Source organism: Solanum tuberosum, unplaced genomic scaffold (assembly GCF_000226075.1).
Source record: "Solanum tuberosum cultivar DM 1-3 516 R44 unplaced genomic scaffold, SolTub_3.0 scf00039, whole genome shotgun sequence".
In the NCBI taxonomy this organism is placed as follows: domain Eukaryota; kingdom Viridiplantae; phylum Streptophyta; class Magnoliopsida; order Solanales; family Solanaceae; genus Solanum; species Solanum tuberosum.
The window spans coordinates 519,203-540,352 of record NW_006238968.1 but is presented as its reverse complement, the minus strand read 5'-3'; the positions used below and the strand labels follow the sequence as shown (position 1 = coordinate 540,352).

General features: G+C 32.9%; 2 protein-coding genes across 2 annotated transcripts; both read right to left on the bottom strand.

Annotated features, from left to right (window-relative positions):
* Positions 1-4,263: 4,263 nt before the first annotated feature.
* Positions 4,264-13,086, bottom strand: LOC102582356 (probable serine/threonine-protein kinase abkC). Its single transcript, XM_006343206.2, has 5 exons — positions 12,887-13,086; positions 9,793-11,131; positions 7,807-8,076; positions 5,692-5,847; positions 4,264-4,922 (listed from the first exon to the last, which is right to left on the bottom strand). Exons 1-5 carry the CDS (start codon positions 12,892-12,894, stop codon positions 4,803-4,805), a joined length of 1,893 nt encoding a protein of 630 aa, XP_006343268.1. The 5' UTR covers positions 12,895-13,086; the 3' UTR covers positions 4,264-4,802.
* A 1,436-nt stretch (positions 13,087-14,522) lies between these two features.
* On the bottom strand, positions 14,523-17,895 carry LOC102582032 (sugar carrier protein C-like). Its single transcript, XM_006343205.2, has 4 exons — positions 17,757-17,895; positions 16,533-16,855; positions 15,312-15,935; positions 14,523-15,137 (listed from the first exon to the last, which is right to left on the bottom strand). Exons 1-4 carry the CDS (start codon positions 17,893-17,895, stop codon positions 14,649-14,651), a joined length of 1,575 nt encoding a protein of 524 aa, XP_006343267.1. The 3' UTR covers positions 14,523-14,648.
* Between the last annotated feature and the right edge of the window lie 3,255 nt (positions 17,896-21,150).

Below are 21,150 nucleotides of genomic sequence, written 5' to 3'. Positions count from 1 at the left end.
GGGGGGGGGGTGGGGGGTTCATTCTTTTAAACTGATTAATTACCCTAATGTTGCAAATGATGGCTGCATGACGACAAGCTTACCTCATGCAATTGTACTCCAAGAGGTAAAAATTAGGGCTGTAAAAATATTTTGCGAAAAAATCAGCGAGTTTTTAATTTAAATTTAATGTTTGGTAAGTAAGTAAAAATATATTATCCCAAAAATATTTATACGTAATCTGATAAAATAATGTATGAGCGGAATGGGGTGGGGAGTCGTGATTTGGGGATGGTGGGAGTGGGGAGGAGACAATGAGCTCGGAATGTTGTATGTTGAACTTATTTTTCCTACTTGAAAAAGCACTTTCCTCAATTTTAAGAAATTTGTTTATCTAGAGAAAATATTTTGATGGATCAAATATGAAAAAATTGAAAAACGTTTATACTAAACACACTCTAAGGTGGGATGTCCAGATTTTCGAGTCTGATATGAATTTTTTGCCACCATTTGAAAAGTCAATATGAATATGACATACACTAATGTGGAAATATAAATTTGGCCAAAAACAACCCTACTCGAAATACGAAAAAGCTTATTTAGAAATCGACCTTATGTCTGGCAGGACATAAATTCTTTCGTGGCACAAGTCATAACTTCTTATGAAATATTATGATACGAAAATATAAATTTATGTCCCGAAAAAGAGATTTTTTGTTCAATACGATCCACATAATTGAGTCCAAAGGCCTTTCGTTCATATAGTGGGCTATACAATGATCTATAAAAGCCCAATCTTATACAAGTTTGTCACAAAAATTTTAGGATCTTAACAACAATTTTAGCTAGTTTTTTTTATAAAAAATAAAAATAAAAAATTACTCCCATAAATCTTAATAGTTTGTAATTATTTTCGGTGTATATTCAATGTATGACAAACATATAATAAGTATATAAGGGAGATTTTAATAGCTCAATTGGTTGTCTATATGAACTTTCACCTTGTTGGTGAGGACCGATTCTCCATCTTGTAATCCCCTCCCCATTTCTCCTTCTCATGCTCCAATTTTTATTGTTAAAAGAGGTGTATAATGATCATACCCGTTGATTATATATTAACTATAAAAAAATACTCCCATAATCTTAATAGTTTGTAATTGTTGTCGGTGTGTTCTCAGTATATGACAAACATATAATAAGTGTATAAGAGAGATATTTTAATAGCTTGGTTGGTTGTCTATCTAAAACTTATTATTTATACAGACGATATATACAACTTAAACTTTATTACTACTTGACACATCACATATATATACCACCAAGCAAGAGATTTTGGTATTTCGACAATAATCTTGGTTACATGATATTTTAACCAATTTTATCACTAAACTAGAATATTCTCCTATGCTAAGGTGATTCAACATTTTATATATATAGCAAACATATATAATATATGTTTACCTCTTTTACGCATATAATTTATCATCGAAGGGATTCAAATAACGCATTTCCCCACAAGCTAGCTCTACCAATGATCGCGATGTCCTTTAAACGTCAATTTAGAAACAAATCTAGGCTTTTAAAAATATTACTCTTGAAAACTTGACAAAAATGAATGGATAATGTGTAAAATCTCCTATTTATTAGGGTTATATATTTAACCACCATAAACACAAAAAATGAATATTCTTGATGCTTTTTTAAGAATCATTAACTATTTCTTTTTGACAGTTAAATATAAATGGTAACTAGTAAGTTTTAAACAAGTCCACTAAATGATGACTGATTTTCCATTGCATATATATAATGGTCTTAATTTATAGAATATTTATTCATAAATCTTTCAAGAAAAGTTCAATTCTTTGCCTTGCCTTCATAACTCAAAAATGAATAATTTACCTTCCTTTCATTGCACTCAAACTCCTCCATGCAAAAAATACATATTTATATCTTCATTATTGTTTAAGAGATGATCTCATTATTTTTTTTCATGCTTAATTTAAATGTCTTAATGTATATTGCATCCTCATGTTCTTTGTATTCATAATTTTGAGAAACTAAACCAACTTTCATGCATACACAAGCTTCTCCGGTGGTTCATTCATCTGATTGTAAACTAAGGTCATTTTTTATTCCGTAATATTTTCTTCATCGGTCATAAGTTTTATCATGAAAGGAGTTTTTCCTCATAGAACTATAATTTTTATCCAAGATTAGAAAAAAATTGATTTTATTTTTTATGTTTTCATTTCTTCATATAAAAGTATACAAAACTAGGGTCACTTTTAATTCTGTAATATTTACTCATGGGACTATATTTTTCATTTGAAATTAATCTTTTTGATTTTATTTTACAATTTTCATTTCCTCCTATAAAGGGTAAGCATAACTAGGATCACTTTTGATTTTGCAATATTTTCTTCATTAATCATAGGATTCATCATGACATAAATTTTTTTATCATGGAGCTATTTTTTTTCATCCAAGATTTTTTATTTTTTTTAGTTTTTACATTTTCTTCCCTCCTAATGATTATTCAAAAAAGTAGGCAATAAAACCAAAAAAAAATATTTAAAAAATGTTGTATATTTCTAGAATATTGGGATATCAAAGGGTGATTCATCAAAAGCCATTTCAATTACTTCTAAGAAATTGGCACAAAGAAAGTTCAAATTTAATTCCAGTATCATGGCAAAAACCAAAAATAGGATGGACAAAATTAAATTTTGATGGATCGTGCAAATGCAAAACAGGAAAATCAAGCATTGGAGGTATTTTCAGGAACCACGAGGCCGAATTTTTATTAGGGTATGCTGAATCAATCGGAAAATCTAATAGCACAATTGCTGAATTAGCAGCTTTAACTAGAGGCCTCGAGTTGATACTTGAAAATGGTTGGGAAGAAGTGTGGCTAGAAGGAGATTCTAAGTCATTGGTTGAAGTTATTGTACAAAAAAGAGTTGTTAGATGTGTAGAAGTGCAAAAACAAATAAATTGTATAAATTTGCTCATTCCTAAAATTAAAAGTTGTATAGTAACACATGTTTTTAGAGAAGGAAATCGAGCTGCAGATAAATTTGCACAATTAGGACATCATTTAAAAAAACCACAAATTTGGAGAAATGATCCTCCTAAACAAGTTCTTCGTATCGTAAATGAAGATGCTGAGGGTAAGACATTTTTTCGTAGAAGATAGGATAGTTTGGTGTCCGAAATATCCCTTCTTTACACATGATTCGAAGAAGAGTTGCTTGCACCTAAATAGTTACAATATAGACAGCTTATCCTGATGCAAATATCAGGATCACACTAAGATTGCACCGTCACTCCAAGGTTCCCTTTTCAATAGGTATTTTGTTTTTTTTTAAAATTAAATATGAAATTTGTTGTATGATTATTTTTCACATGTATTTTGAGTAGGATTATATAGGAACTAATTCATTACTATTGTTTATATTTTATTTATTATTCATAATTGTTGTAATCATAAGTGTTTTTTCCAGAACTTTTATATATGCATTACAGAGATATTGGCACATAAATTATTACAATGAAGCAGAACAAAAATATGAAATGATTTTTATATTACATGAGGATATATGGAAAAAAAAGTGGTATATAGCGAAAAGAGTACATTATAATAACATGTGTCGTGTATATAGCGAAAAGAGTATACTATAATAACATGTGTCATGTACTTATTGATTTGATACAAACACCAAATGCAAATAATCATCATCTACTATCTAATATACAAAGTTTAACATTGCGTATTTCAATGGTAGGATGATCGCTCAACAAATAAAAATTAGTCTAAGGATAACATACTAGTCTTTCCCAAAAGCACATATCAACAGAAAGGCTTGACACCTACTTTAAAACCGACCACAACATTCAAAACTTGAGCATAATTCATTCACCTTACCCCCTTTTCCACTTAAATACGAGGCGTAAATTGCACAATATAGAGCTTAAATATGTGACCTAAGTCACAAATCCCTAAGCCTGGAGACTATACCAATGCCTTTAGGAGCTATGAAGTATAGCAAACTCCAAGTGTCATAGTGAATGTTTTAGTGCACATCAACATATAGAGCCAACCAAATTGTATCAATTTTGCAAAAAGCTTCTTGTTATTATATCCAATGTAATATCAAAGGTAAAGCATGGGGATACAGTGTACACAAACCTTACCCCTATCTCGAGGTAAAAAGATTGTTTCCGAAAGAGTAATAACGCATACCAAAACAGTTTGAAAAAGAAAATACAGAAGTGAAGAGGACATAACAAGCAATAGGGAAAGCATTATATAGACAACTCATATATACGTTTAGTTCTTTCAACAGCTTAACAATAGCAACCAACAATTAACAGCTTCACACAAAATTATCTTTTTTCTTCTAATATTGAATAATAAAGCACAACAAAAACTAGAAAAATTACATACATTGAGAGGAAAACTGTAGGGATGAGAACAAAATTCTAACGTCTTCGTCCTCCTTTTCCCTAGACAAAACTACTATGAGAAAAGGAGAAAAAAAACACGAAAAATCAATGAATTAACAAAGGAAGATACTACACTTCCTTTTGCCATTGTTGCCGCAAGTGTCAAGCTCCCGAAGGTCAGTATTATTGGTGATCGATATATATATAAAAGATTTCTTTTCACTAACAAAATCTTGTGAGGCAGATATGTGGCTATCTAAATCGGTTAAAATGTAAACTAGAGACATGATTTTGGTCTTTTGGGGCTAAAATATACATTTGTGTATTGTATATCACGATTCGTGAGATGATTTGATTGCAGTAACATGAGGGAAGTTTCATGGAGCCATGACCTGTTCGATTGTGTAGGAAAGATCCTTTGCCCAGTCGGCTTTGAGAAGCAAGGTCTGTAGTGTGTGCATTATATTGTAATCTGGATCAAGTTTCCGTTGCCAGCCCTGCAGCAACAAAATAAACAGGGTCACATATAGTACGGAAGCAATAGTATTCATTAGGGTTTATTCCCTTTGTTGTCCACAGGTAGAGGTGACGAAGGGTACGGTCAAGTAATCATTGGTAGTGCCGTGTACTCCCTCCGTTTCAATTTGTTTATCTAGATTTGACTTGACACGGAGTTTAAGTAAAGAAGACTTTTGAATCTTGTAGTTTTAAACTAAGATATGTAAAATGTACCAAAATTCCCTTCAATCTTGTGGCCTTAAACAAGCCATGTAGAAAGTTGGAATGTTGCCAAAAAAGGAAAGAGGCATTCCTTTTGAAACAGGCTAAAAAGGAAGGTACGACAAACGAATTGAAATGGAGGGAGTAGCTTTTATAATTACCAGTTCATCCTAAACTATGGAAAAGCAGAAATTCTGAGTCCAATTAATTATGAGCGAAGGGTCAAAAACACACCTAAAGTATACTGGTTTTTTGAGTTTCTTACCTGAACTTTCATCAACTATTTATCAAAAAACAGTTCAACTATTAGTTATTCCTTTTTCCTACCTGAAATATCACCATCGTTCAGGTAGGAAAAGGGAACAACTCATAGTTGAGATGTGTTTTGATAAACAGTTAGTGATAGTTCAGCTAGGAGACTCGTACACATGATAGTTCAAGTTTGAAACTCAAAAAATCAGGATACTTTAGGTGTGTTTTTTACCTTCACTCATTAATTATTTATAATCTAAAAATATAAGCTCAAGTGATATCGAAAGTAACTACCTCCAGGACTAAAGTTGTAACCATCGCAGTGCACACATTGCCATCAATGTTCACTCTGTGACGCCTAACTTGTTCAAGTAGTTGCGTCATGCAGTCCGCAGGATGGACTAAATCTCCTTCCGGAGTCCCCCAAAAATCAAAAGACTCTTTCACTTCCTGTATAATAAGAAGACAGACTAAAAAAGATGTACTGGCACAAATCCTAAGCAAAAAAGATGTACTGGCAGTGGATATAAAAAAGACATTATACAATCATATATTTCTAGGACTAGAGGTATGAGAACTAACACCAACGAATCAAGAACAATGGAAACAACACACACACACACACATATCGGAACTAAGAGAATCGCTGGTTAAAGAAAAAGGGAGCCTAAAATCCAGGGAAATAATGTCCCAAAATCATTAAACTTCCATGTAGGGTAGTGTGATTGAATTGAATATCCAAATCCAGTTCAGGTACAGGATAGGATTCACCAGCCGCTAGACACGGTCTATAAGACAAAAGTAATATGAATAGATCATGACTATTTGACCTCTTCAGGAGAGGACCTTGCACATTGGAACACGGTTTTGATCCAGCTGACAGGAGCAAAGGATGGTCTCCTTCACCTATGAGCATCTGTACGAAAAGGGGCCTCCTGAAATATTAAAAAATTTCTAGGGAAGAAGGATTGGGAGAGTTTTTGACAATAAGAAATGGTCTCGAGATTCTGGCGGTCCATAAATCTTTTCTTGAACTTTGGACCCAATCCCCCCTACACTCACCCCCCACCCCCACCCTCACCCTCCAAACAAAAAAAAACCTAAAAAGACCAGATGCAAAGTTTCACCCTGATAACCTATTTCGTTTATGTATCAACTTCTCTTTCTTTTATTTTTTGGTGAAAAGGTATTAACATAGGGGGAGCAGGGGTATTAGTAGCAGTGCTAATATTTTCAACCCGTTGGAAGTTAGATAAATGCTGACTAGTACAACTGAAGAGCTTCTATGATTAGTCCGTCTCTGGGAAGACATTCCTATCCTATAATCTTCAAGAGAAGTAGCCACCAACGACGGAGGTAGCTCAAAAAGTTGTAGCGTATTTGCATCCATACTTGCAGAGTTTAGTCCTATCTGAGATAGTCTGTCAGCCAAAACGTTTTACTCCCTAACAACTTCTCTTTCTACAATTTCCTCAATGATGTAGGAAGGTTTTGGAAAAAAATAGATCATTTTTTAAAGTAACATTTTAGCAGTTCAAGGATGTTATAAGAAAACCATGTTTTCACCGTTCATTATAACCAGAGCATTCCAAGAGATAAGCAGCAAGCGAGCTGATTTCACAATTATCTACACCAGTAGGTGAACTGATAAAGTCGCCACTATCTCTGTGCATCTGACTTTCCAGACATCATGAACACAGAGAATATAATTGGATTTGGCTCTGCAGGATGTTTATAAGAAGTGGTCACTAGTTGCCGTCACTTGTAAGGATATGGATATGACATTGACTACAATGCCCAGTAATCATGATCTTCCATATATAGTTCTAGGTTGTGCTCTTCCTTTGACACCAGTGTCGAGGAAAGGACTAATTGATTGCAAGTCGTAAACCGTAGACCGGAGTAGATGAGGATTTCATGATGGCAAGAAAAGCAACGTCAAGGTTCTGGCACATCTAGTTTTCCTTATCCCTTTGACTTTCTCTTTTAATTAGTATAGCATGCTCTTACTTTATCAACAAAACAAAAAAGAAGAAGTTTGGCATGCTCTTCTACCAAGGGTAAACATTCAGGACAATTCCCTAATGCTGACACCCAGAAGGCATATTGATGAACTTCCTAAAAGAGAAAAAGCCATTTAGAGAACAGGGAAACCATGTCTCCACACCCGTATATTGGAGATTCAGCCCAATTTCTCATAAAGTAATAACCAGCATATCAATTCTAATGGTATTGCTTCATTGAACTTTATTTTCAAGGATAGCAAACTAGTCAAAGTACTTTTGGTTAAACCAGTCCAAAAACAAATGTCACTATGTAAATAGAAACAAGCATATCCAAGTTTCTAATTCATGTCTTTGAGAATCGCCTTGAAATAGAAAAGAAATTTTGAATGAGTAAGAAATTTACCTTAATGAAGGCATCTGGATTAGGGCAATTCTGCTTCTTTGATAGATTTAAAGTGCACTGCGCTGCAGAGGAACCATCTCGACGAGCAACAGCCTTGAAGAATTCAAGCAAATTCAACTTATCGTTCTGAGAAAGTTCAGCAGTCATGCCTACATCAAGGAAAATCACATGTGGCTTTGACTTGAATATACGTTTCTGAGAGGACTTGTGCTTTGGTACACGGACAAGAATATTTCCTGGATGCATGTCTGCATGCATGAAGTTGTCAACCTGAAAGAAAGAAGTGTACCTTAGGTCCACTAGTAAAATATCTCTCACACAAACACACACATCTCCGCTTTCCATTTATTATGTCGATTTTACATCTAAGCTTTCACATAATATACTAGCATGAAAGGACCATGTGAAGAGCAACAAAATAGTAAAGAACTCAGCGTTCTGCCCACTCTCAATAATTAGTAGGTTGCCACTTGCGCCTGTGTACAAGCTACAGCATATAGCTCAAAGTGAGTTTATTTGAAAGTAACTTTGAAAGCATTAGGGTGAAGCCAGTTATAAGCTTCACCTGAACATATTGGAAGAAAGTAACTTCTTGATGCGAAGACAAATGCTGTTCATTATCTTGTGCAGAAGAAACGGGAGATGAGCAAAAAGGAATATATCTGAATAACCAATAACATATGCACATGCATAATGAATGGAGACATCAAGCAAAAGCATATAGGGTATCTTTGCACAAACATATAACATTATTTGCTCTTAGGGGTCGTTTGGTTGGAGGTAGTAGAGAAAATAATATGTTCATCAGCTTTGGTATTTATCCAATCCATTGTTTGGAAATGTCTTCAACCAATGTATTACTAATACACACTATTCTTATACATAGTAAACTATGACAATAACAATATGGGGGATAATTCCTATTCTAATAGGACTATTCAATACTATCCTATTCTAATACACCCTAGTCATTTCATACAACCCAAACAATCAATAAAAAATGATACCCGTATAACTAATCTCAGCATTACTTTTTGAGATAGAGGTAACCATAACTAAAAAAAATTTTGGATGCCCGTGGTGATGTGGCTCGACTAATTCCACGGGATACCTGCCACCTCCCACCAGCACCAGGTATCAAGTAACTCTGTCCACCAAGGCTAGAACATAATGGAAGAATCACCTAGTTTTTGTCTCTGTTGGGATTTGTTGGGATTTGAACCTGAAACTTCATGGCTTTCAGCCACTTCATTGACCACTAGGCCACACCTTTGGGTGCAGGTATCCACAACTAATTCCAACATCATATTGAGTAGTATTCTTATACACCCTACCAAACAACCCCTTGGAGTGTATAGACCCATATATGAGTCCAATACTCATCTAAGATTTATATATAAAGAAAAGAGAAAAAAGGAACCAATAATACTAAGGAATATCAAATTAGCTTTATTTATGTCATGTTTTAATGGAGTTTACAGCATGTGGAAAAGTATTTGAGAATTCGTATACACCATATTGAGTAGTATTCTTATACACCTTTTAGCTTCTTGCTCTTTTGGAAACCCCAACCCCACTTGTGGGATTTCACTGGGTATGTTTTTTTTTTTTTGATAACCGAAAAATCCGTATGTGACCCGCCCTTTGGACCAATTACAGTTTTCTAAACTCGGTGGATAATGGGTCCGCCCCTCTACCCTTCTCCACTTAAATACCGGGCTTCGCTTTGCATGGTGTGGGGCTTGACCCAGCGACCTAAGCCACAAATCCTCAACCTTTTGCCACTCGAGGCCGTGGGGGCTTCACTGGGTATGTTGTTGTTGTTGCTTTTTTGGGGAAAAAAAGAGAAGAAGATAAATGCGTTGTTGCATGGCACATAATTAAAAAAAAGACAAATTTTAAGAAACCAATTACTATATGATGAACCACAAACAAATCCATGATAATACAAACAATTCGAACAAAGTACATCAAAGAAAAACTTACCAGAAGCATCTTGAGAAGTGCATGAGTTCCAATATGAGCAAGAGCACTCTTAAGTCGCTCATGACCCTGAAGTTCATCAACATAGTGGGCGACACTTTCTCCTTCCTCAAAAGTTTCCACCAGCACGGCAGGATGTACTAATGGATAAACAGGCTTAGGAAAAGAGACATTTTTCCATCTTCGAAAATTATAAATAAAACGACTTAGATGGGCAGCTTCTCTTGCTAGGTCAACTTGTGACATCATAAAGACAGCAAATTGCTGGACACTTTCATCCAATCTAAGCCACTTAAGTGATGGTATGAACCCTGACAATTTTGCAACTACATTGATAATCTCAAAGTCTCTTCTAATTGATTCACCAACTCCAGGGTGTCTAACCTTCACTGCAACTTTCATGGGCTTGTTCTCACGACCAGGATATCTAGACTTCAAGGAAGCACGATGCACTTGAGCTATACTTCCAGATGCTACAGGGGTCTGCTCAAAATTGTCAAAAATCTCGGAAAGCTTGCGACCAAAAGCTTTTTCAACAGCTTTTTTTGTGTAGGCCCAGTTATGTTCAGGAGCTTTTGAATGAAGCTTTGACAGCTCAGCACACAAGTCTCTTGGGAACAGATCCGGCCGTGTAGCCGCCCATTGGCCCCATTTTATAAATGCTGGACCTGCTCTTTCAAGAGTCCGGTGAACAACCTGAAGCCATATTTTCCTGTACCTAGGTCCCAGAACTTCTGCAAATGGCGCCATTGCAATGCTTGGAGAGAACAGGATTGCCAAATAAAAAGCTCTCACCAAAAGAACAGCACCTTCAAATGCTGAAAGGATTAGTCGAGTAAATAAGACATGACTATCTTGTGCACGTAGATAAAATGTATTCCTTGGCGAGGAAAGGTCCACAACCGGCATGGCCTCTGCCTCTGCCACTGCTACATTCTTTCCATATCTTAAGGCAAATATACCAGGAACAACAACTGCAGAGCGGCACAGAGCCAAACTAACTGCTTGAGCAATTTTACTTAATGGAATAAAAGTTTTCCCCCTGTAAAAAGAAATCAGTAAGAACCTCCTCCAAGCAAGTCGAGCATGATGTGCTTTAGGATTGCTCGACGAAGTGGCTGACTGTATCTTGTGAAAATTGTTGAGCATACTGTTTTGTACTCTGTACCCAGTAAATGAAGCATATCCTCTAGCAGAAGATGTGTATTGTCCATAAAATCTGTACTTTGAAGAACATATCCCAACCCTACCAAGCAATCCATGTTTTTCTCCTAAATAGGCACTTCTCTGACTTTTTTCAAGGGATTGTGCAACTCTTTTAATACTACCTATTCTAAAGAATCTGCATTAACAGTCAAAAGTACAATTGCGAATTACAAAATGCATTCAGAGACAACAAAAGACCAAGGCATTCAAAAGCAAATTAAGTACTATCAAAATAATCAATATGCGAGAACAAAATCCATTAGGAATTCACTAATAGAATCAAAAATAACTCAAGAACAGCTATGCTCCCTCCACGTTTTAACTTCTCTTAAATATTTGACAGTGTTACAGGAACTTTCTTCCCCATAAAGGTTGGGGTAAGGTATGCATAGATCCTACCCTCCCCAAACCCCACGTGTGGGATTGCACTGGGTTTGTTGTCAATGAACTCTTCTTATGGTCCTCCCCCTCCCCCCTCCCCACATCTCATATCCCCCTGGAGATCCTACCCTCCCCAAACCCCACTGGTGGGATTGCACTGGGTTTGTTGTTGTTGTTGTCAATGAACCCTTCTTATGGTCCTCTCCCCCTCCCCCTCCCCCTCTCATAACCCCTATCCAGGTCAAACACACATTTGTGGTCTTGTAGGCTCTACTCTGAAAACATGGTAAAACTATGCCATATAAAGCATGATTTTTTAGCAAATAATGACCAATAAGTTTAACATAAGGATTCAATTTTATTGCTTTTGATAAATAACTAGTATATAGGGTCAACTGATTGATTGCTAAAAATCTTTCTGCTACATGTCGAGTAGTTTGACAAACTTACCTTGGTTATGCTTCTGTTATTTAAGGGTCTGGACTAACCTAGGTTTCAGGAGAAGAAAGGAGGAGTTCCAGAACAAGGTTGAATTTGAGAATTTTGCTCTTCCATTTCTTACCTTTACATTTCTACATTACCATTTTTATTTTATTTGCAATGCGGTGGAGATTTGGTATTAAAGTAATTCCATACACTCCACTCATTTCGCTTCTTCTTCTTCTATGTGACCTGACAATTGGACTCTGCTGTGATGATCAGACCACATTGATTATGGTGCCGCTCATTCATATCCAAACAAATTCGCTTCTTTCACTTATATGTAGGCATTTACCTTCATCTTTGGTACCTACTTCCGCTCAATAAGCTAAAAAGGATCAAATTCAAAGCTTAGAACTAAAGAGTGAAGGTATTCTTCTAAAGCCAAAGCCCAAACAAATCGAAAGAAAAAAGAAACTTTCCACTTAAAATCACTACCTCAGCTAGTAACTAACTAGTTAGGTCTCAATATATCATAGCTACCGAGACATCCAAATAACCAATAACATTCTTATCTGATGAAAACAGTTTAACTATGATGAATTCATCCCCTTATGTTACCGAGCCATAGCACAAACTACTATGGAATTGTCAACATACTTCACGGAAAAAGCTCCAATTTTACTTAACCAGGTGTACTGAGAACCATGAGGCATCACGTTCAAATCCCAGCATACACAAAAACACTAGCTGATTTCTTCCTATTTGTCCAAGCCTTAGCAGACACAGCTACCTGTGCACCTTGAATTAGTCCAGATATGCCTAAGCTCGCCCAGACACCACCATTAAAAACAAAAAAATGCTCCAACTTTACCCCTATGGTTCATATTATCCCCCACCCACCCCACCCCCCACCCCTTTGCTTATATACCCAATATTGAAAACAACATCAAGAATCAACAACAAATTGAAAAGAACAAAACCCCACAAATTAAAAACTCAAAATAACCAAACCCCACAAATTAAAATTAAAAATTCATTAAAAAAAAACATAAAATAAAATCAAAACCGCATCTCTTTTCAAACTAACCTTGACATGACGATGCAAAAATGATTTATCGGTGACTGTTTGGGGATGTTTCAATTGAAGCTAACGTGCGCAGGTGATGAATAATGGGAGCTTAGAAGAACAATTAGGGCAAATTATTGTTGAAGAGCAACAAGAAGAAGAAGAAACCATTGTCACAAAGGAATTTTTTTTGCTTCTCCTTTGGACAATTTTGATTTTAGCTATAATCTTTTTTTTTGTTGTTGTTTGTTTAAAACCTAGACGGCGTAGAAGAAGAAGAAAAAAAAAAAAATATATATGAAAAATAGGAAATTAAAAATAAATAAATTAGTTTTGGATCTTGGGGTAGAGGGCAACTCCCACCACATGGGGGTCAAGATTCAAGAGATTCAAAAAAAGAAAAAAACTAATGTCAATTTTAATTTGAAATTTGCCATTTATACAATATTATATAGTTTTTTTTAATAATAATAATATATATTTGGTGCATTTGACCAAATTTATTATTCTTTTATCATTATTATATTCTTCGATTTTAGTATTATAAGTTATTTTTTATTGTTTGGATTATTGTGTTATGTTTTTCTACACTAATATTTGTTTTGATGGAAAAAATGATGGAATTTGTTTCGTCTGAAATAATATGAGAGATCTTTCTTTGAGTTTTTTTTTAAATTCAAATTGCAAAGGATTGTGTTTACGTATTCCTCAATGTTTGGGATTAATTGATTTTATGACAAGTAACAAATTTATTTTATATATATATATATTTTGTAGGAAATTTTGTTCTTGCACATTAAAAAAGATTAAAATAATACATAAGAGATCTTTGTAGGAGTATTTTTCTTTAATTCAAATACAAAATGAGATAAAAAAAAATTATTCATATATTATAAACTTAGAATCTGTTTGGATGAGCTTTATAACTTACGACTTATTTGAAATTAAATTAAAAAAACGTATATAAGTTATATTTGATCACACATTTGACTTTAAAAGTATGTATGTTTTCAAAATTTAAAAAAATCAACTCAATGTAAAACTAGATATTATATTATTTTAAAAAAAAAATACATAAACAAATGGCTCCTTAATTTATATGTTATCAACAAAACTTAATATTTCTTCTATATGTTTTATATTATAAACAAAAGTTGATTTTTCATTTGTATGTTTAGACAAGATTGGGGTCAACCCTTGCCTTCTTCTCCAAGAAAAAATAAAGAAATATCTTCCAAAAATAATAAATAAGTACTTTACTATATCGCAAAGGTAGGTCTCTACCTCTTTTTATTTTTATTTTTTATTTTATTTACTTGTTCTTCAAAAGACAAAAACCCACGCTTCGTATGAAGAGACAAGTCAAATGGCAAGTTGACAATTACAAGTGAGATCGGAAATGGTGATGTGTAAACATACTTATTTTATCTTGTGAAGATAGTTAGATTGTTTTAAATAAATAATATTAAAAAAAAACGAGTGTGTTAAATAATCTTGAAACAGGTCAATTCCACCGACAAACAGATAAATAAATATTTCTCCATCCTTAACTAGACATTTAGACGTATCAGGTTAAACCTTGAAACTAGTTTACCTCAAATATAATGGATCAAAGAGTAGAGGAAGTGATTCAACTTGCCACAAATTGACTACAAAATTCAATAGAACTTTCAAAATATGTTGCCAAACTATATGTTCTTTAAACTAACAAAACATTACATAAAACACCCCCTTTTCATATATTCTTTTTGTCAAATTAATACTTACTATAATATAAATATGTCTATACTAATTTGCTCCCATTGTCCCCTTTTGCCATTTCAACATTAGCTGCTGCTGCTCCAGGGTAATCAACTTCAGTCATGAACCTAGACCAAAACCAATGTTGTTTCCACACAACAACCATCTCTTCAATAGGCACATTCTTCGTCTCGGGCAAGAAGAAGTAGATAAAAACTGTCATAACACATACAAAGAACGCGAAGAAGATGAACAAACCAAACTTCAAGTGACACAAGAGTGTCAAGAACACTTGCGCGACTATGAATGTGAAGATCATGTTGACAGATACATTGATACTTTGTGCTGCTGAACGAATTTCGAGTGGGAAAATTTCACTAGGGACTAACCATCCTAGAGGTCCCCATGACCAAGCAAATCCTGCTACATAAATACATATGAATATTACTACTAATGTTGCATACCACTTTGGTAATTCCCCTGCATAACCATCTGTTCCAAATTTTGTTCCAATGCATATTGCCACAGCAATCTGCACATTAAAACAAAACTCATCTTAATGCCACAATCGCGTTGTCATGTGACTAGCAAGTGAGGTGAGGTTGCATATATACCACACCAAATGTTACAGGTTCAAGCTATGGAAACAGTCTCTTGCAACTGTTTTTGAATGAAACTATGTAAGAAAATGAGATTTTAAACTTACTTGGCAGATGAGCATTTGAATTCCACCTTCAAGGAACAAAAATCTTCTTCCCAACTTATCGACATAATAAATCGAAACAATGGTAGCACCAACATTGACTATACCAGTAATAACAGCAGACATAAGTGAAGCATCACCACCAAAACCAATAGTCTTGAACAAGACGGGGGCGTAAAACATGATCACATTGATCCCAGTAAGTTGTTGGAAAAATGGAATGGCAATAGCCATAGTGAGATGTGGCCTATACTTCCTTTGCAATAAGTTCCTCCAAGGATGCTCAACTTTCCTCGAGGCTTCACTAGCCACGACTAAATCATTGAACTCTTCATCCACATCATCAACACCCCTGATCCTCTTGAGCTTCGTCTTAGCCTCCTCGTTGTTTCCTCGTTCAATCATGGAGTTGGGAGTCTCTGGGAGGAGGAGGGAACCTACAGTTATGATCAATCCAGGTACCATCGCGCCACCTAGACTCAAACGCCATCCCCAGTCAAACTTCGCGAAGAAAAAGTTCAACACATTGGCTACAAGTATGCCAATTGTGATTGACAATTGAAAGCCAATGTTAAGTGCTCCTCTGTACTTGTATGGTGCCATTTCAGATAGGTACAAAGGAACAGACTGCATAACAAATTTACCAAGAACATGTTACAACAACAACAACATATCTAGTGAAATTCCACAAGTGGGGTCAACCGTCAAACAACATACCTTACCACTACCTCGTGGAGGTAGAGAGGTTGTTTTTTAAAGAACGCGATTCAAATGCAACAAATACAAGAAAAGTAAGGAAAAACAATAAAGAAAGCATAGTAGTTAATAAGGAAAGCAGTGCAGAGCATACAACGAACAATAACAACAGCTAAATAATATGATAATCGAAACATAATAAACAACATAGAGTGATAAATATCAAAAGCAAGAACTACAGGATCACATGTTAATCAAACAACAAAAAACATGTCATGTGGTGAATTCAAATCCAATCAAAACACAATAGACAACATATGATGATGATGATAGATATCAAAAGCAAGAACTACGGGATCACATGTGAATCAAACAAAAAAAAAACATGTCATGTGACGAATTCAAATCCAATCGAAAAATACAATAAACAACAAATGACGATGATAGATATCAAAAGCAAGAACTAAAGGAACATGTTAATCAAATAAAAACATGTCATGTAGCAAATTGAAATCGCGAAAAAATCACCTGATTGGCAAATCCAATACCAAAACCAAGCAAAATTCTTCCAACAATGAGCATAGCAACATCCCTAGCAAGACCATTTATCAAAGCCCCAACACAAAACAGGACACCCCCAAAGAGCATTGAAAGTTTCCTTCCCAATTTTCTTGTAACAGTTGATGCAACAATCGACGAAAATAGTGCAGCAAGGTACAATGATGATGTGAACATTGTTAGTGTCTGGCTGTCGAATTTGCAGTACTGGTTTGTTGATGTGTCTGCCTTTTGCTTTGTGTAAACAGAATGGAAAAATTTGCTCAAAAATGAGTCCATTGATGTCACACCCCCTGTTCCAAACACACACACACACAAACATCATCAGAACAAACAAGAACGTTGCTCGGATTCTCCAATAATGTATACAGGATGTGTGACCAAATTGAAGCAACATAGAACACAAGTACATCATCTTTTTAATTCTTTTTTCACATAACACGAGTTATGTTGCTCGAATTCTCTAGATAATGTCTATCTAGATGTGTGAAAATCCGAGCAACATAGATTATAGTAAGCAATTTCTTCCCTTCTTTTCATGTAACACAAGTTATGTTGCTCGAATTCTCATGATAATGTCTATCTAGATGTGTGAGAATCCAAGCAACATAGAATATAGTAAGCAATTTCTTCTCTTTTTTTCATATAACACGAGTTATGATGCTCGAATGCTCTTGATAATGTCTATCTAGATGTGTGAGATTACGAGCAACATAGACCATAATTAAGCACACAATCTTCTTCGTTTTTTCATATAAAAAGTTATGTTGCTCAGATTCTCCAATTATATATATGTCTAATTTTCTAAAAAATTATTTTTAGAGAATCAGACACATGTGAGACAACATTTTTTCATATGACACAAGTTATGTTATTCCGGATTCTCTAACAATCTTTGACAAATATGTATTGAATCCGAGCAACATAACATATAAGTACACAATGTTTGACACACACAAAACCAAATTTATAATTCAATATTTTGTAAGTTCATATTCTTCAAGATAGAATATAGATATAAATTTTAAAAATAACGTATCGATACATCAAAAAAAAAGAGATATATACATATTCTAAATCTACTGACCCTAAAGTTAACAAACAAATAACATATCCATACACAAAAAAAATGAGATATATCATATATACATATTCTAAATCGACTGACTCTAAATTCTAAATTCTCACACGTACCAGAAATTCCGATATCGTAACCAAAGATCAATCCACCCATAGCAGCAACAATGCAAGTAATAGTAACATAAAGAGTTAAATTTCCAGGATATTCTTTTCCATTATTTCCATGACTAACTCCTCCACCACCACCAGCCATTTTTTTTTCAACAAATAATAAAAACTATAGTACTAAGAATTATTATTTTTAGAGAGAAAATATGAGAAATGAAGAAGAAAAGACTAAGAATATAGAGTATACGAAGAGTCAATATAGGAGTATATTTATAGAAAAAATATATATTCAGATATATTCAAATTTTATTACTTAGCTGTCAAGTTTATTTTTAATTAATTTATTATTATTATTAGCTGTCAAAAAAAATTGTACAGTGAACCAATTGCCAAAAAAGTAATGATGCACTTTGCAAAAATATTGTATTTATTTTCTATAAATATCAAGATATATGAAGCTAATATAGGAAAATATTTATGAAAGAGGATAAACTTTATTCACTTCACAAAATAATTTCGATGAAACTAATGTTTTTTCTATATCATTCTTCTCATTGTATTGTCATTATTATATTACTCTAAATATATTTAGTATTTCTCTTTTAGGAAAAAGTCTAAATATACTTCTAAACTATTACATGCATGATCATTTATGCACTTTTTCGATTAGAATCAGTGGATGTGTGGTACCAAGCACATTATTAGAAAATGTAAGCTAGTCTGGTACGATTTTGATCTCATATATTGATAGTGTAGAATATATTTTTTTTATAAAACCAATATAACAAACATGTTGTATGAGAATTCTTACCTTTATTTTCTTAAAAAATACATTTATGTAATTAATTTTTAAGTAATTCAAATGTTTGAAAATTAAGATTATCCATAATTCTCATTGGGATAAGAAGTGTACTAATTAAGTCGAACAAAAGAATTCACACTTACACGTCAGCATTTAGTTAACAAAAATTTATCCTTATCTTTTTTTTAATTAATATTTTGGGTAGTGAACTGGCACCTACGTGGCAATAATTCTTTTTTTAACCCAACATTGATACATCATTAGGCATGAGTGATGACATCACTATAATGTATAAAGGATTTTGCGATAATAATATACTAACATTATATATAAATGTCATTATAGGCTCTAGCGATTTTGCATGCAATGATATTGACTCAATTAGCGCTAAACGTTTTCTTTGTTGTAGTGTGTTAATAAGATTATCTCGAACAATGACTTTTTTGGTTTTCCATATGATATTTGGTATTTTTTTTTTGGAACTCAACTAATCCGAGTTAAGCGTCGTAAAATTTTACTATCAAAAGCAACTTTATATTCAAGACTCGAATTTGAGACCTCTGATTAAGAATAATAGAGTACTTACCAACTAAGGTTTATTTGATCGGTTCAATTTGATTTTGAAAGTTATTAGTTCGACTTATCAGTTATCGATTCGTACATATGTTAAATCGTTAAATGACGGTAAGATAACGATTACGAATTGTTATTGATTTGATTATTGATTTAACAGTTTATAAGATAGCACATGAAAAATTTTCTTCATTAAAAGTTACTTACAAACAATGTGATAACCGAAACAAAATAGGTATTCCAAAAATTATCAAGTAATTTACATTATTTGAACAATTTGAGTAGTAAAACATAATGAACCTACAAGATTTATTCTGAGTTATATATCGAATTATTGATTAACTCGTTAAGCAAAAAAATCTTAAACGTCCATTACAAAATTGACCACTCAATAAAAATAACATCAAATTTTTTCAATGAACCATTAACTAATAACTCATTTTCATAAATCAATAATATTTTTTCGATTCAATTTTGAATTGCCCTACTTGCCATTTCATTACCATCTTTAAAGCTACGTAATAATAATATTAGACGCGTTACCACCGTCCACTAGCAATCTTATCAATTATGAATTTATGATCCACCGTCATTTCCAATTTAGTCATTGAATTAATTACTATATTAAATAGGAGGTGAATATTTTCTACATATGAGTTTGTTGAAATTGTAATTTGAATACAGTCAAACTTCATTATAATGATAGAATTTATTTGAAAATTTCATAATTCTTATTATGAAATATTATTATATTTATTTATTTATATTGATATTCAACTTTTAAAGATAATTTAATAATTATAAATAAAAGTATGCAAAAAAAAAAATTCAATAATTTTTTGTACCAAAAAGAAAATATATTTGTAATTTAATTTAACCAAAAAAATAAATATAAAGAGTATGCATGTACAAAAATGGAAACCACCGTCCACCAGTAGCCTTCCTTATGAAAATTATAACCATATATAATTGATTAGACATTTTTTCTTGGAATTTATTAGGTGTGATACTGATATTAATAATGATTTTCATAAATATTTAATTTTTATACATAATATACATATTTTTTAAAATAGTGGAGTATGATTATTATAAAGAGGTAATTGTTTTATAAAGAGTGTATTGATATAAGGAATGTCATTGTTGTTATAAGTAGAATCCTGTTACAGAAAAATAAAATATAGAGTAACATGAAAAAATAATCCTTAAGAAAATCAGGTTGTTTATACAAATATTATTATAAAAAATAACTATTATGATGAGGTTTAACTGTAATAGTATATATCTAGTTACGAGTACAAGCAAAAATGATTTAATACTGAATATAAATAATCATTTAATAAAAAATTCTAAAATTTCACTAATATTTAGTTTTGACTCATAATTGTAAAAGTGTAATAAATTGGAATAAATTCAGTAATAAAACAATGAAGATTAAATAATTTAAAAATTAATAGTAATATTGCTCAGAAAGCATATTTTTTGCCGATTGTCTCTTTTTAAGATAATTGTTTAATAAATGACCTTTTTTTTTTATTTATAACAATAATCTTTTATACAACGATTTAAAGATCCATTTGAGTAAACGTTAGACTTAATAATTTAATATTTTATTTGTAAAGTTAAACAATATATGAGCAAACATTATTTCTAGTATATCATTATCTAAAACGATAATTTTTCAGAGTTATACTTGTGTAATTTTAAAAAAATAAAAAATTGAATAATAACTTAAAAATGGATATTTGCATAAATAAGCCCTCAAAAAGTTATAAAATCTCTTTCGAGAAAATCAGACAAAATGTGTATTGAGTCAAAATTTCTTACTCAAAAAATTTATTTATCACAAAAATTACCCATTAAGCCTTGCAAAAATTTCACTAGTTTAGGAGTTAATTACTTAGATACACTTTAGTTTGGAATCTTACAAATTTTATCATTTTGGTGCGTCTAGATACGTCTCGATACATGTATCTCGAGATACATGATATCAAAATTAGGTATAATTTGTTCTAGATACACTAT

Excerpts from the sequence above, each read along its gene's own strand:
- LOC102582032 (XM_006343205.2), bottom strand. The coding sequence starts at position 17,895 with ATGGCTGGTGGTGGTGGAGGAGTTAGTCATGGAAATAATGGAAAAGAA. Across the intron at positions 16,856-17,756 it reads TTACGATATCGGAATTTCTG|GGGGTGTGACATCAATGGAC; the intron begins GTACGTGTGAGA and ends TGTTTGGAACAG. Across the intron at positions 15,936-16,532 it reads GTATTGGATTTGCCAATCAG|TCTGTTCCTTTGTACCTATC; the intron begins GTGATTTTTTCG and ends TTTGTTATGCAG.
- LOC102582356 (XM_006343206.2), bottom strand. Across the intron at positions 8,077-9,792 it reads CACTTCTCAAGATGCTTCTG|GTTGACAACTTCATGCATGC; the intron begins GTAAGTTTTTCT and ends TCTTTCTTTCAG. Across the intron at positions 4,923-5,691 it reads TTACAACTTTAGTCCTGGAG|GGCTGGCAACGGAAACTTGA; the intron begins GTAGTTACTTTC and ends TTGTTGCTGCAG.